Genomic DNA, 17,877 nt, shown 5'->3' with positions numbered 1-17,877 from the left:
ACAAACACACAAAATTTAACAACTTACAGCCAAAGGTATATTTGCTCCGATTTGCAATCACAGCCATGTTTCTAGTGTACTTTTTCTTAACTACCAGATTTCTTAGAGCTGTGTAACTACGACTGTGGTTAATCTCAGAATCATCAGTTTTCTTGCTTTTGCTAACAGTAACCAAACTCGTGGTTGGACTGTCTTCTGTACTAACACTGACTGGATCTTCCTGTTGATTTGAACCTCTAGCTGACCTAATAAAAATAAAAAGGATTCCTTCACGGACAGACAGACAGATGTGCAACAAAACATGGAACAAAAGACAATATTGGAAAGAAAAACTCAATCTCAATTCACACTACAGTATTATGTATATTAGTAACCAAAGAGAAACTCTGCCAAAATAAAAAACATTTTCTCTCATAGCAGATGAAGTAAAGGGAGCCCCACACATATTCTTTAGTTGACTTGTTTGACATACAATCCAGATAGATAACAAACATGTTTTAATTACTGCATTTACATTTTGGATTCCATAGTTTGGCTTTTAGAGGACAGCGTATTCAAATCAAATGCAGTAAGACTTTACAACCAGCAAGCGGTGTTCTGCCCTGTCTGTTAAGAGCATGTGCGTGAATACATAGCATAGAGACAAGTTAATAGTTTTGTCCATTGTGGTAGTACGTGTATTTGGCACTAACACAAGGACCACACTGCCAACAGGATAGAGCATCTCTGCTGTTTATTCTGGATAAATATCTTCGATACAGAATTCATTCTGAATTGTTACTTTATGCATAAAGACATCATCAGAAAATACTATGTAGAAACAGATTTGTGTCTGGGACTGAAATTCTATTCCTAATATAAAAGAAACAGGTATTCCAAATTAAAAACATATGTGTGATAGAGAACAGAGATACATATGTATACATAATATTAGATAGTCCCAGTAAACATATATAGGAGACTATCTAATCTTAATTACTCAATTAATCCATGAGATTGAAGAGTGATTTGTGTATCAATACTTAAAAAGAAAAATGTATTGTTTTACCACAGTAAATTTCTACAGGAGATACACACAGCAATGTAGTAACTCTCTTATATCACGATCTTCACTAAATGCAGAATGTTACATAAATAACACTACAAAAAAGACATAGGTTCCCTTCAGATCTGACAAAAGCAGATATTTCCAGTGGTTCACACTATGTCTGAATGTGGCATGTCTGAATGTGGCCCAATGACTGAAAACAATTAAGTGACTAAAAGGCAGGAGAAGAGACAAAGGGTGGGATCCACAAAGGTACTTAGGTGCCTCATGCCCATTTTTAGGACCATTGCGATCCAGAAAACTCCAGCTCCGCTGCTATCTAAACTTCATAAGTGCTTAAACTCACTTGGCACCTAAGCTTTTGCCTCTGGACATGAGAACTGGAGCCTCACTCCTAAGCACCTATCTCCTCCACAACTGCCCACTCTAGGCAACCAGATGCCTATCTCCCACCTAAGAGTGAGAATAATTCACAAACCAGAAAGACAGGCATTCAGCCATCTAAGCTTAAAGAAGGGGCCCTATTCATTAGGTAGCATCTGAGCACATCTACTGGATCAGCCCCCTCAGGCTAGTTTACACAATATAGCCTAGGGGAAAGGGGAAGAGAAAGAAAAGGAGGACCTCCCTTATAACCTTTAGCCAAGTGGACAGGGTATTCACCCAAGATGTGGGAGAACCCCCAGTTCAAGACCCCGTCCTCATGAAGGGGTGAAGGAATTCAAACAGGGACTGGCCGCCTCTCAAGTGAGTACTCTAACCACTAGGATACAGAATCATTCTAACTCTATCTCTGGCTCAATTAATATTTAACTATTCAATGTTTCATTAAAGTGGACCAACTTCAACAGGAGAAATTGAGGGACACCCATATCAGACCATTTCCACAGCCTAGCGGTTAGGGCACTCAACTGATAGATGATCGACCCAGTTCAAATGACTTCTCCTCAGGCGCCTATCTCCAAGAAAGGAAAGGGGCTTAGCATACACCGCTCTGGTCAGCATCTCCTATGGGCTACCTTAGGCAGTTCCCCAGCTAGCGTGCTGGCTTTTGTGGATCATGTTCTTAGGTGCCTACTTCTCCCCATTCATTGTATAGGTAGTCTTTGTGCCTAACTCAACCTTTGTGGACCCCAGTGGTTCTAATGATTTTCTAGGTGCCTAAAAGTTAGGTGCTGTGGTGCTCAGCATTGCTACACCTAAGTCCCCTCATGGATCCCACCCAAAGATCCTTAGGGACAGAAAGATAAATATATTTAGAGAAGGAAACACTTTAACTTGGAATAAAGGCTTTTTTCCACCTTTAAAGGCTTACGTAAGAGGCCTCGTTTTCTAGGTGACTCCCACTTAATAGGAATTAAATTTCATTTACCTTGGTTTGGTTGCATGTTTATATTTGGTCTGGGGCCATAGTTGCTCATGGGCTGTCCTTGGCTCAGAGTCATCTGATTCTGCACTGGCATGCTTTGTGAAGATGGCACTGAGTGATTATAACCGCCCATGGACCCATGGCTACTTGAAGACATGTTCATGGAACTGTTTGTCATACTGAGTTGATTAGGCCCAGGTCCTTGCATAGGCATATGGTTAGGTCCTTTGGAAAGAAAAAACATGTTACGTTAAGTACCATTAAACAATCAACAGCAGTCACACACAGTCACAACACTAATTATATTATGTACTTTTATTAAATCAGGGGGTTGGCTTATGATTTCTTGACCGGATTAAATCATAAAACAGAGTTTGCAATTGTCATTAAGTTTAGTTCCATTATGACTTTACATTATCTCTTATAGAGTAGCTGAAACTTTTAAAATAAAAGTTGCAAACCATCATTCAGCCTTTCTTAAATCCATACTCTGTACAAAGCTTGCCTTTTAGCACTTAGCTCACATACACCTAGATTTCAACACCCCCCTTATTTATCAGTGCAACAGTAGGTTCAAGAGCCTGGCTCTACATATTTTAATGTATTCATACTAGTCAACCTAGATATTCTTTTGAAACTGGTATTTAATACTTGGGAAATAATAACAAGCACTGAACTTCAGACAGTGCAAAGAAACACACACACCCCACACATGATTATAACCATATTTAACATTAGGTTCTAACATCAACTACAGCCAAAAGCTTACAAATATATTTACAGATTACAGAAAAAAAACAGTTAACCTCTCACCATTGCTCCCAGTGAAGACCCAAAGGATGAACAACCTGGTCACACACCCATATGGCCAGTTATACCTCTTCACCCTTTACTCCTCCCTTCCTGGCAAGACAGGTTGGAGTTTGATTGATCTCTTGATTATACCCATTCTCAATGGATATTTTAAAAAAAGAGTATAAGCATGACTGCTTGATAGGATACCTAGATAGATAGATAGTTTATCTATTCTTTTAGCTGGGAGATGTGAATTGAAGCCCCTTTTCCGTCAATATGAATATCAGCTGTTCACATGCTAAATATTTATTTTTTTGTAACTGGAAATTGCTTCTATAAAAGGAATTTTTTTTTTTTTTGCTTCTCTATGGTGGCAGTGGAATACAATTTTATTTTGTACAGCTTTTTTCATATAGGCTTTATCCCCAAAAACTTTACACAGTATTAAATAATATAGTTATAAAGTTAAAATGAAAAAATAAAAGCAGAGAGAGAAAATCAGGCAAGGGAGAAAATTTTCTGATCAGATATGAGGGTCGAGAAGGTAGTGAAATCAGGAAGGCTTATGTAAATGACAGACATCCTAAGAGGGAAGTACTATATGACATGCGGTACCTCAAAGTACCCCCTGTAACCCCCATATTCATCATTCGTGTATGGTTGTGATATTTCATACAAAGCATGCCATGTAAGACACCATATGAAAGGTCATGATCTGCTGAAACCCACTCTTCTGTCAAAATATGTATATTGTTAATGTGTGTGATATTATGAGATTTTTCTTTATGGTTGTTATTGAAATATGTTTTGAGTTTGGAAGTCGCCCATTGCTAGCTCTCCAGTGATAGCAAAGGAGGTGATCCACACACAGAAAGGCGTTAAACAACCATTGATCAGCAGAAGAGTTGTAAACAAGACATTTACAATTCTGTAACAGAGGTGCATAAGCACTACACAATGGGAATTGCTCAACTCTATGACTCAGTTGCACAAGACCACACCAGGTGGACTGCTCAACTCTGTGACTCAGCAAGGCCCACCAGGACGTTTAGGCCAGTATTTTTCAGGCACATGGACAGAGTATAAGATAAGGGGCAGTGGCATCATGCAATTACCTCTCTCCTCCCCCACCTACGCTGAAGGCAACAATGCTGGGAAGACAAAGACTTGAACTGAAAAGACTGGTCCCAGGTTGAGAAGGAAAGTCAGCCTGTGTATTAAGAACTATAACCTACCTGCAACATCCAGTAGGGTGAGAAAAGCTGTTTGATTCACCTCTGGTTTAGCCTAAAAGAGGCTTTAGACTGCATGTTTACTTTTTATTTTCTTAAGGTAACTATCTCTTACTTTTATGCCTACCATTTATAATCACTTAAAATCTATCTTTCTGTAGTTAATAAACTTATTTTAATGTTTTATCCTTACTAGGGAGCTTGTCTAAAGTGCTTGGGGAATCTGTTCAGGTTACAAAGGCTGGTGGCATGTCCATTTTCCTTTGATGAAGTGGCAAATTAATTAATAAGTTTACACTGTTCAAAAGGAGGTCTTGAGCAGTGCAAGACAGTATATTTCTGGGGTGCAAGGCTGGGGGCTTAAGAGACTAGCTGGTGTTTCCATGCATATAGATCATGAGTGGTTTGGAGAGCACTCAAATTGGCTTGACGTGCCTCTGCATGCTGGTGGCTGAGTGATAAGGGCAGCTGGAGGGGTTTGCTGCTTGTCACTAGCAAAGCATTGTGAGAGACAGCCCAGGCTGGAGAGTTTAGGGGGCACAGCAGTCCTACAGTTGCAAGGAACTTGTCACAGGAAGGAAGTCTATCATACTACCAGTAGCAAAATTATGTGATGGGGCAAAGAGGCCAACACTACACAAGCTGAGTGGGGAGTGTAGAAATTATAGGTCTATAAATAGGCTACATCATGGCTAAGTAGGCGTAAGGCTTTCATTGTGAAATAGGCTGCATAAATGATATAAAACAGAAGGCAATTCTGAAATGGATCCTAAAAGAAACATGGAACCAGTGGAGCAGTATGAGGACAAAGCAATTTGGTTGTATTTTTCTGTAGGTTTGAAAAGAATCATATCAGCATTCTATATGTCTGGAGAGCCAGGTCTTGGCCAAGGAAAAACAGCTGCAATATTCAAAGTCAGAAGAAATTAAGGCATAGATAAGGATTTTAGATGAGGCAGTGGTATACACCAGAGGTTCTCAAACTGTGGTCCGTGGACCACCAGTAGTCTGCAAGCTCCATTCAGGTGGTCTGCGGATAGTTCCCTCTAAGGTGCACGCCTGGGTGGCTGCACACAAGAAAATGAAGGGCCACCCACCTAATTAGTGAAGCCATGCAGGCCTTGGTCCACTAATTAGGTGCCTGGACCCTGGAGAAGACACACATGTAAGGTGAGTTGGTGGCCTTGGGGGGAATGGGGGATAGGTGTGAGGGGGCAGTGGGGTAAGAAGAGGGGGAAATTTAGGACATGTAGGGCTGTGGCAACTTATAAATCCATGGTACACCCACACCTTGAATACTGCATGCAGTTCTGGTCACCCCATCTCGAAAAAGATATAATTAGAATTGGAAAAAGCACAGAAAAGGACAACAAACATGATGAAAGGTATGGAACAGCTTGAATATGAGGATATATTTAAAAGACTGGAATCGTTCAGCTTAGAAAAGAGACAACTAAGGGAGGAAATGAGTGAGGTCTATAAAATCATGAATGGCATGGAGAAAATGGAGGAGGAAGTGTTATTTACCCCCCTTCAAATAACACAAGGATGAGGGTCATCCAATGAAATTAATAGACAGCAGATTTAAAACAAATATAAGGAAGTACTTTTTCACCCAACACACGTGGAACTCAATGCCAGAGGATGTTCTGAAGGCCAAAAGTATATGTGGGCTCCAAAAAGAATTAGGTAAGTTCATGGAGGATAGGTCCATCTAAGGAGCGCACCTGGGCGGCTGCATACAAGAGAACGAACAGCCACTCACCCAATTAGTGAAGCCATGCAGGCGTGGCTCCACTAATTAGGTGCCTGGACCCTGGAGAAAATGAACATGTAAGGTGAGGTGGTGGCCGTGGGGGGAACAGGGGATAGGTGGGAGGAGGCAGTGGGGTGAGAAGAGGGAGTGGGGGGAATTTGGGATGTGCAGGGCTGCGGCGGTCAGAGAAAAAGGCGACTCTCCCCAGTTCTAGGGCTGCAGCTGCTGGGGAAAGATGGCCTTTCTTCCCAGCCTCAGCTCTGTGGCTGCTGTGGCGGGGGAAGATACCCCCCTCCTTCCCAGCTCCAGCTCGGGGGCTGCTGCAGCAGGGGAGAGGGGGAGAGACCCCACCCTGCTCCTTCCCAGCACCAGCTCAGACGCTGCCACGGCAGGGGAGAGAGGGAGAGACACCCCCCCTCCTTCCCAGCCCCAGCTTGGGGGCTGCCACAGTGGGGGAAGAGAGGACACATCCATTGCGTTAGAAAGATAAGACTAATGATATGAGTTGTGTCCTTTTATTTGTAGAACAAAAAAAGTTAACTATTAGTAAGGTTTTTTTCTATATAGCGCTTTTATCCAAAGCGCTTTACAACAGTTAGCTAACGGTACAAACAACATTTGGAAAGATCATTAAGTGGTCCGCCGAGACCCTCAGCAATTTTCAAGTGGTCCGCGAAAAATAAAGTTTGATAGCCACTGTTATACACAGCGTTACAGAGGCAGTTATTGGAGGATTTGCAAACAACAAGTTGTATTAGAAAAAAAATGAAGGTCAAGAATCATACACAAACAAAAAAGCCAAACGGGAAGAAAACTCATCCTTGAGGTGAGCTTGTTGCCTGGTTGGTTGGTGGTTTTTGTGTGCTTGCTTGATTGCCATGTGCCTGCTTGATTGAAGTTTTATAGTTTGTTCTGTTTGGGGGAGCTCTGTGCTGAGCCAAGCGGCCTGCTAGCCTAGGCAAGGCTGAAAGCTTCCTAACAAAGCTCTAGCCTGCTCTCCTTTGATCCCTAATCCCTTAAGGATCCCTTGACAAGGGGGCCAGGGATAACTGAGGGAGAACAGGAGTTTAAAAAGCCAGCTCCTATATGACCAGAGGAGCTAGCAAACAGGGGAGTTTAGAGAGGGAGCATAAGAGCCAGATACACTTAATGACCATTCTCTAAACTTAAGCCAATAAACGTCCCCCTCAAAAAAACAAAAACCAACCAAACAAAAACCTCTGCAAGAGTAAAAATAATGCAGACAGATGTCCAGCAGCAAAGTAGAGGCTATTCTGTTTATTGCACTGAATGCAGCATGTATAATTACCTGCCTTGTGGGCAGGGGGCATATGTGTGCATGCAGTGCAAGTAACTCATGGTCCTCAGACACGAAATACAAGACCTTGAGATCACAGTGGCTGAATTGGAGGAGCTACGGGAGACAGAAAGTTATATAGACAAAACTTTTGGGACAAGGTAGTGTGGTCCCACCCCCACTCCGACAGCCTCTGTGCTGTTGAGAAGGATGAAATTCTCAACAAAGGAGAGCATCAAGCTGGAGCAGAGGGAAACAAACCTATAGTTGGGACCCTCCTTCCAGATGGAGTCATGATATCCTATTGCACAGAGGCTACCTCTCCAGAGGAGGGAATCCCTGTTTTTTGAAAGAGATAGGTAATAGTAATGGGGGATTTAATTATTAGAAATATTGATAGCTGGGTTTGTGATCACTGGGAGAACCACACGGTAAATTACCTGACAAGTGCGAAGGCTGAAGACCTCTTGAGACCTCTATACAGATTTGTGTGCAGTGCTGGGAAAGACCAGGTGGTTGTGATACACGTAGGTACCAAAGACATAGGGGAAAGTAGGAAAGAGGTCCTAGAGACCAAATTTAGACTGCTAGGAAAGACATTGAAGTCCAGGATTTCCATGGTAGCATTCTTTGAAATGCACCAGTTCCACGCACAGGGCCAGTTAGACAGGCAGAACTGCAGGGTCTCAATGTATGGATGAGACATGGTGTTGGGGGGAGGGACATAGGAACTGGGGCATCTTTTCGGAACAAAGAATGATATTAAGGAAGGATGGGCTCCACTTAAAACAAAACCATAGTGCTAGCTGGTAAAATGAAAAGGTCATGGAGGAGTTTTAAACTAAAGGCTAGGGGAAAGCCGACAGCCACATCCCATGGGGGAGGATTTATTAAAGTGGATACACTCTGTATCCTAGTAAAGAGGGGAGGATAGAAGGTGATAAAGTACATGTAGGAACTGAAGAAAAACAGTCAAACAAAGGAGAGTCCCATTCAATTACATCATAGGAAAGAAGAGAACTAAATATTGACAAATTTTATAAGTGCTTGTATACAAATGCTAGAAGTCTAATTACTAAGATGGGTGAACTTGAGAGTCTAATATTAAATGAGGATACTGATATAACAGGCATCACAGCAACATGGTGGAACAATGATAATCAACACAAGGGTACAAAACATATAGGAATGACAGAATAGGTCATGCTAGTGAAGGAGTGGCACAATATGTGAAAGAAAGCACAAATCAATATTGTAAAAAAATCTTAAATGAACCAAACAGTACCACAGAATCTCTTTGGATTGAAATTCCATGCTTGAATAATGAGAGTATAGAGTAGGAATATACTACTGATCACCTGACCAGGATGGTGTCACTGCTTGTGAAATACTTAGGGAGAGTGGAGAGGCTATAAAAATAAAAAACCCAATAATCATGGGGGATTTAACTATCCCCATATTAACTGGGTACATGTCACCTGAGGACTGGATGCAAAGATAAAATTTCTAGACACCATTAATGACTGCTTCTTGGAGAAGCTAGCCCTGGGACACACAAAGGGAGAGGCAAGTCTTGATTTAGTCCTAAACAGGGTGGATACCAATCAATGATTTTTTTTTTTTAAATTTCAAAAAAATCAGATTTTTTTTTTAATTTAAATTGGATTTTTTTGATAAAATGCTTTTTGAGGAAAAAACCTATCTAAAGGTAGTGTGACAAAGTTCCTCCTCTACCTTGGTGGGTCTTGTGCTTATTGGCAGATTTGCTCACCTTGGAGCTTCACAGCAGCCCTCAGCTTAGCAGTTTTTCTGAACCCACAGTCCAGGTTGACTCCTCCTATGTCTGACCAGGAGTTGGGAGGATTTGGGGGGAACCCGGGCCCGCCCTCTACTCTGGGTTCCAGCCCAGGGCCCTGTGGAATGCAGCTGTCTAGAGTGCCTCCTGGAACAGCTGTGTCACAGCTACAACTCCCTGGGCTACTTCTCCATGGCCTCCTCCCAACATAGGACCTTCCTCTTGGTGTCTGATAATGCTTGTACACCTCAGTCCTCCAACAGTCCATGTTCTCACTCTCAGCTCCTAGTGCCTCTTGCTCCCAGCTCCTCACACACACACCACAAACTGAAGTGAGCTCCTTTTTAAAACCCAGGTGCCCTGATTAGCCTGCCTTAATTGATTCTAGCAGCTTCTTGATTGGCTGCAGGTGTTCTAATCAGCCTGTCTTAATCGTCTCCAGAAGGTTCCTGATTGTTCTGGAACCTTCCTTGTTACCTTACCCAGGGAAAAGGGACCTACTTAACCTGGGGCTAATATATCTGCCTTCTATTACTCTCCTGTAGCCATCTGGCCCGATCCAGTCACAGTAGTTTTAATTAAGATACATTATAGCTCAAAGATATCTCATCATGGAATAGGAATTATAAATTCTAATTCTATAATATGAGACAATATAGTCATGTAATGTTTAAGAAAAGTTTTGTAAATGAGTTCCAATAGTTCATGGATTAGAGACCCAATCTTATGGGGTTCTAGGGGCTTCTGTATAGATTATTTAGGTTAATCTTTCTATCTACCCAATGGGACTCAGTGCTCAGTCTAGAAGATACCATCAGAGATGTTCAATTTTGCAGTTCTCAAACTGTGGATTTGTGTCTCCAAAGATAACATGCTTGTTAACAGCAAAAATGTTTTTAAATATATAAATAATATACAGAGGAGAGAAATAACAGACCTCAATCCTATTGTTCCTCTGCAAATTTGTGTACACAGAATCAAACCCTTACCTCTCTCTAAAAGTACAAAAAGTTCAATGACTAGCAGATTGTTGGGGGCGGAACAGATCTGGACAAGGAGAAGAAGTCTGGAGATAAATGTGAGAAGGGAGGGACAGGCAGTAGAAACAAAAGTGAAACTGCTTGAGCAGCATAGTCCAGAAGTCTTGAGGTCTTTCTGAGTGTAACCTTCATTGATTTGAGATCTACCAAACCATTCTCTCAGTGGAAGGGAAAACCTATAATGGCAGCAGGCCGTGAAAGAGACCCAGTTTGGGAATATTTTAATGAAGTTCCTCTACCTGTGGGTAAAACAGGCATGTGTGCAAAATGCAAACAGTGCAACAAAGAAATGCAAGGCCTGGTTACCCGAATGAAACAACAACATGAGAAGCTGCATTCAACGTGATGAAAGGAACATGTCTGAACATGCAGGATCTTCAGGTTGGTAAACTTCTTTATTTCATACTTCTTTCTTAAGGACTGCCTGTCTTCCTTCTGGACTATTCTTGAATTTTCATATTTGAGCAAAAAATATAGTTGTTACTCTATGGTACTATGATTTAAGATGCAGTTGTGATAAAAAATAAATAGCTGAAATAGGCAGATCTTTTTACAATTTCACCTTTAAAGTAGTACTGAGTGTCAGTGAATGCAAGGAGAATGCTAAATGAGAGTATGGTAATAATAATTAAATAACTGCATTGACTTATTTTGTTTAGGAGAATCCATCCTCAACATACGGGATTCTGAAGACTATCCACCTTCAAGATCACCATCATTTTCGATAGTTTCAGAGTTATCTGCCAATGATAGTGTTTCAGTCACATCATATATGTCACATAGATATACTGTGGCTATCACCTGTGGCAAAAAGAAAAAAAAAAAACGCTATCATCCAGAAACAACCATAGATATGTTTGTGATAAGAATCTGCAGATTACAAAAAGAGGTAATTGATGAAAAAATTGCCGTTTGTTTATGAAACAAACTCTCCTTTTCCATATGATTGAGAACCCACACTTCATTAACATGGTTCAGTCATTAAGACCCGGATACAATCCACCCAACAGAGCAGATGTCGCAGGCAAACTGCTGGATAAAGTGTATGAAAGAGAAATTGAGCAGTGTGCAAAAGGTCTAGAGGGTGAAATTGTTAACCTGAATCTTGATGTGTGGAGAAATGTCCACAATGATCCTGGTGTATGTGCTTGTGTGACAACAGAAGAGAGGAATGTCTTCCTTACAGAAACAATTGATACATCAGGAATGCACACACAGCAGAATACTTACAAGTAGTAGTAGTAAAAGCTATAACAAACTGTGAAAAAAAATTCAAATGTATAGTACACAGCTTGGTCACAGACTATGCTGCAAACGTATCCAAGATGAGAAGAAATTTAGAAGAGAGTCCCACGCTAATAACATACGGTTGCAGTACTCATTTGATGCACTTCCTAGGCAAAGACTTCAGTGTTCCAGAAATAAAGGCTAATACTGTTGAAATTGCAAAATACTTCCATAACCACCACTTTGCAGCAGCTGCTCTGAAAAAAGTGGGAGGAACCAAGCAAACTCTCCCACAAGACATGCGATGGAACTCAGTAGTGGACTGTTTTGAGCACTACATCAAGAACTGGCCTAATCTGATGAGAGTTTGTGAACAAAATTGTGAAAAAACAGATGGCACTGTCACAGTCAAAGTTCTTAACATTGGGCTTAAGAGAAATGTTGAACACATGCTGAGTACCCTAAAGCCTATTTCTGTAGCCTTGAACAAAATGCAGGGAAATAGCTGTTTTATTGCTGACGCTGTTGAAAATTGGAAGGAACTCAGTGAGATCTTAAAAAGAGAAATATGCAATGAGAGAGTTAAATTACAAGCATTTAAAAAATGAATGGGACAAGCACTGTCTCCAGATCATTTTCTTGCATATATTCTCAATACTCAGTACCAGGGTCAAACCTTAACTGCTGAAGAAAAGGAGTTGGCTATGACAAGGACATGCAGCCATCATCCCTCCATAATGCCAACCATAATAAACTTCAGAGCTAAGGGTGAACCATTCAAGAAATATATGTTTGCTGATGATGTTTCAAAGAAAGTCACACCAGTGAACTGGTGCAAGTCACTTAAGCACTTGGATTCAGAGACTGCTGAAGTGATAATCTCACTTTTTATCAGCAGTAGCTTCTTCTGTCGGTATAGAAAGAATATTTTCTTCCTTTGAACTAATTCATTCCAAATTGAGAAACTGTTTGGGACCTGAAAAAGCAGGAAAACTTGTTTTTCTTTTCCAAATTATGAACAAACAGGAATATGAAGGTGAAGACGACTGAATTAGCTGCAGAAGCCAATATTTTAAGTTTCTCATGTTGACCTGGCTGACACAGTAGATTTAATTTTTTTTAATATTTCATTTAACTATTTTAGTTAAAAACAATTTTAATAAAAACAAACCTGATATTAAAAAACTTGAATATTTAACTAAATTCAAAAATTCATATGCTTGTTTTGTTAAAATATTATGTTTGCTGTTGAAGAAAAAAATCCAGAATACATAACGTTGTTTTACTTAAATAAAACAATTTAAATGTCTGTCTGGTGATGTTCTCCTCCTGATACAGCATGGCAAGAAAATCCTCCAAATATTAATGATTAACCTGTTCAATTGGAGATAGTTCACTGCCCAATGACTTCATAAATATCTGCTTCAATTACCTTTGGTAAATGAAATAACCAAACAATCATTCATTTTCTGATATAGCTGTAAAACTAATCTGAAAACTTTTCAAAATAAATCACTTTAAAAATGTATAGTGTGTACCTTCTAAAAATGAAACCTACATCCATCTCTGAGTTGTGAAGAATATGTATTAACCTTATAACAACCAACAAGAATGCACTTTTATGTAGAAATCCATGATTAAATCGAGTCTTCCTGACTAGTGATTTAAATCATGATTTAAATCAATTTGATTTAAATCAAATCCACCCTGGTCCTAAGTGGCACACAGGATCTGGTCCAAGAGGTGAATATAGCTCAACCGCTTAGTACTAGTGAACATAATGTAACTAAATTTAACATCCTTGGGGCGCTGGATACCAAAGAAACCCACCACAGTAGCATTTAATTTCAAAAATGTAATCTATATAAAAATGGGGAGGCTAGTTAAACGGAAATTAAAAGGAACAGTCACAAGAATGAAATGCTTGCAAGCTGCATGGAAACTACTTAAAACACCATAACAAAGGTTCAAACAATATGTATACCCCAAATAAAAAAAACCAGTAAGAGGGCCAAAAAAAATGCCACCTTGGCTAAACAGTAGAATAAAAAGAGGTGATTAGTGACAAAAGGGCATCTTTATAAACAGGAAGGCCCATTTGCAAGACTGGTCAATATGATCATTATCACCTGTTGCTTATCAATACAGTCTGCCAAATTTTCTCAGACCGTAACATGGTCATCCATGCTTTTGTGAAATACAGGCTCAACTCGTGTAACTTCTTCAAACTGGTCTTCCATGAGACTGGATCCAGAGAAAGTTGGTTATGACCGCCTTCTGTGATCACACGACAACAGTGCCAGTTTGTCAAATAATACAATTAAGGGCCTCTATAGTAAATAAAGCCTTTTGTTATCTAGGTCACAAGTTTCTGAGCAATCATCTTTTGCCTGATTTCCTTGCTCAGCAGTTATGATAGTCAGGGAATTGGTCTACAGGAAGCCCTTTGGTTTGTTCAGCACTGACCATCGTTGGGCAGGTCTTTTTCCAACACAGGACCCTGGCTGTGGAAGACCTTTCCAATAGTAGGCCTTCCTGAATCCATAAGTTGGTGTTTTAACAGCATTAATTCTATTTACTTCAGGTAGGTCTATTCTTGATCATTTTCCCCACAGCTCCCTTGGTTTTGCATGTTATTAAATGTGTACTGTATTTGGACTAATTATGTCTTCTTATATTTTTAAAATTTTGGTTTTGGCTTCTATTACAAAGTGTTTATTGGGATCTGTGACAGTTCAAACCAGGGTACTGCGATAGGCTCTACTGGACTGATTGAGGAGCGAGACCTGAGATAGGGCTGCAGATCGAGGGACCTTACAGAGGGCACTGAGATAGGCCCCTGTTGGACTTCTATCCCAGAAGGGGTTTGGGTGTTTTGTTCTTTGTGTTTTGTTGTTACTGTGTTTTGGGGTTTTTTTTGTTTTTTTTTATAATCTCACATAAAGACAATGTGACTCGGCCAGAGGTCTGAGTCACTGAAGACCCACCACAAACAGTGCAGGCATTAGTACTGAGACAGGGGAGCTCATGAGAGGTGAGTGTGACCTCATTACAGGTACTTATTCTGAGATATCTAAATATATAAACACATACACAAAATAAAATAACTGACTGCAAGCATATATTTCAATTACTAAAGGTCTGAATATAGGGAACCTTCCAGAGTCTTTCAAAAAAACGAAATTTGCTACATTTCAAAGTTGTACATTTAATATGATTTTTTCCCCTTCTTTCTCCAAGGTGTAGGAAAAGATATACAATGGATTCAGTGTCAACCCCAATATCAGAAAATGACCCATCGTAAACTGTCTCTGTTTACCTTCACATTCTCAATCTTAAACAGAGAGGAGAAGGAGCAGATAGATGTATATTTTAAAAAAAGAATACGTTGTGGTAGAGGGTAAATTAAACTTGGTTAGTAACCATATTTAAATATTCTCCCCATTTGGAGAATACCCAAACAAAATTTATTTACCTTTCACATATTTTCATAAGAACTCTTTTTGTAGTCTACCTAACTGACAAAAGATGTACCTTTTTAAGCACATTAACTTTCTCCCCCTTCGTTCTGCAGTGAAGTGTCAATGCTCACATTGTGACAATGATCTTTTCCAAGGAAACAGATTACTATCATAAACACAATATTATGACTTTACTAGAGGCTCAAGAGACAGAATTGTGAAGGACAATGCCATTTTCAATGTGAGCAGATGGAAGCTAGGAGAGGCAGGAAACTCTCCACTGAGAATCCCTTGGTTCCATGTAGGAAGTGAACATCATCATTTTTGACGAAGCAAAAGAGATCTCTTCCGCCAAATGCAGCCTGTGCTACAAATAGATGATTTAACTAAATTCTGCTCCACCCATATGACACGTCACTAAAGGACTGCTTCTCCCTCTCTAGAGGCTAGCCAGCCACTTTTCTCAAAAAGAAATCTAATCACTATCCGATCATTTGAAACCTAGAGTTGAGACTTGTTAGTCTGATAGGAGCTGGAGCAATCACAAGATTTTTACCCTCATGTTTTAAATTCTATCCAATTTATTTATATATCTGTAGAGTTTATCCATGTGCTTGTTTGAGAGGGGCGAGTCTACAGGGAACCTCTGACAGCAGCTTCCTTTCTCTGGAAGGATCATCATCTTAGAGCTTTGGTCTGAAGAGCTCACTTGTACCCACTGTGGGGAGAACTGAACAAAAGAAATCCTGGGAATGTAGTTTTTAAGTTAAAAGCTAAACTATGAGAAACAGGCACTAAGACTTTATGAGACTAAATTCTGGGACGCTGATTCCCTATTAAGAAGTAAGCTTTTCCACAGCTCTCTCCATTCTGATCTTACTGCTAACAGGAGCACTTATCTCTGTAGCCAGGACCAGGGCAGTCTGGAATTTTACCATCTTATTTCATTGCTTTGTTTTTCTACTTCTCGAGTACAGACTTTTTGTTTGTTTGGGGGTTTTTTTTTTGCAATTAAATGACTTTAAATTCACATCTGAAACAATAATCTTCAAGGAATTTCTTCACAAATTCCTTAATATTCAGTGTCTTCAATAATAAATGGAATATAGAAAATTAGTGGAAATTAGATTATTTTCTATAAAGTGCTCTATTTGTAAAGCTTACCCCAGTTTGAAGCATTCTCTCTAAGTTATATTTACTTTATTACTCTCTCGTTATTTAGCTGTGATGATTTTAGAGTCTCTCCTTTATGGAAGGATTTGTATTTCTTCAGCCACAGGCCAATAGCTTTCCCCAATAAGCCTTCTAAAGCCAACTGTAGGGCACGGTTTCAGACAGACTAAATTTAGCCAGTTCTGTTCATCAGAGGAATGCTGTATGTCAGCTACATCAAAGCCCAAGGGCAGCCTGATAAACACTGAATACAGGTCACGTAGCTCTGTAGCTAACAAACTCTAAGAGAGCTTGTACTCGGGGGCATTCAAAGCAGTTTTGTCATCAACAATCTAGTATCCCTTGAGCCCGCATGTCGTTTCAGTTGCTAAGCAACACTGGTGTTAATGTCTTAGAGGAGAAAAACTTACCAGGCATCTGGCCGTTCATCTGGCTCTGCATGTGTGGTGCAGGAGGGCCCCCACCTACCATACCATCTGAAGACATGTTGTGAGAACGTGGAGGTGGGGGAGGGCCACTCTGACTCATCCCTCCTGGACCCATAGGCATATTCTGTGTGGGTGGCTGAAAGGAGACAGTTTAGTCAAACAAGAGAAGCATTTAGTCTGACAAAAATATTATATGTACATATGGTACAACAGTTGTCTATATTGTTAAGTGGGGTATGAAGGAAAGCATTGTGAAAAGCATTTCTTGTCTCTTCTGATACATTTAACTCCTCTTAATATTAATTTTAGTAAAACATTTAATATTTTACATAATGTATTACATTAATTTTGCATAATGTATTAGACACAGCATCTTTCAGCATGGCTATTAAATAAAATACAAATCAATGCTTCATTAAAAAAATGATATCAGAACAGTTTAAGATTGCTTAAAAAAAATTAACCCCCTACCCATCCACCCCAAAAAAGAGCATTTTAAAGAACCACCCCTTTATATCTGCTCTTTCAAGCAACATTTGTGTGGTATAAAAATAAACATTCTATGATCTTCTCTCACCAACAGTTCCTGGTGCATCCACTGCTGATAACAGTCTTTGCACCAGTAAAAAAGTAGTTACAAAAAGAAAGAACCCCTAAATGCTGAAAGCATGCCAAAAATCTGCACTATTACAGAGGAGAACTGTGACTGTTAGAAGGTCTGAGATCCCTTCTTTTCTATCCCCCTGAAGGTTCATAATTTTGTGCTGAACACTCCCTACAGGCTGGAAGCACATTAGTGCTGCTCTCCAAAGGTCCAGAGACAGCTGCCTAGAAAGGATGTTTATGGCAAATTTCCTAATGAAATTGTGAGGAAAATAGCTGAATAACCTTGAGAGTTCAAAGAGGGAAAGAAAAACAATATACATGAGCAGGAATTTACCACTGGAATTTAGCTACAGAAACTGCTGCTAGCTAGCTTCACTGTCCCATGCAACCTTCAGGAGACAATACTAGCCCCTTTGCACACCTCAGCCAAATGTTTTCTGTGGGATAAAAATGCTCTCTACTATGAGAGAGCTAAGATTCTCTCATCTGGGGCTCCTCAGACAACCACCACGATGCCCCATGCAGGCAACCATGCTCCGGAGCATCCTCTCCTGTGACACAGGTATGTGGTTATTTTGCCAGATTCCCTTTTACAGAAAAAGATAAGATGACCAATGGGTGACCTCCTGTGGGTTAATTCCCCTGCAGCC

General features: G+C 40.1%; 1 protein-coding gene across 6 annotated transcripts in view; it reads right to left on the bottom strand.

Moving 5' to 3' along the window:
* SS18 (SS18 subunit of BAF chromatin remodeling complex) overlaps positions 1-17,877 on the bottom strand; it is a 62,678-nt gene that overhangs the window by 22,731 nt on the left and 22,070 nt on the right. For all 6 annotated transcript variants that reach the window (XM_075125265.1, XM_048840504.2, XM_075125266.1 and 3 more), the window contains 2 exons: positions 16,604-16,757; positions 2,421-2,642 (listed from right to left, as the gene is read on the bottom strand). In XM_075125265.1, coding sequence (XP_074981366.1) covers positions 2,421-2,642; positions 16,604-16,757 — 376 coding nt within the window. The remainder of the gene's footprint in view (positions 1-2,420; positions 2,643-16,603; positions 16,758-17,877) is intronic.

This window comes from Caretta caretta, chromosome 2 (assembly GCF_965140235.1).
Source record: "Caretta caretta isolate rCarCar2 chromosome 2, rCarCar1.hap1, whole genome shotgun sequence".
Taxonomy (NCBI): Eukaryota; Metazoa; Chordata; order Testudines; family Cheloniidae; genus Caretta; species Caretta caretta.
The sequence above is the reverse complement of the archived record's forward strand: the minus strand, read 5'-3'. Positions and strand labels throughout refer to the sequence as shown.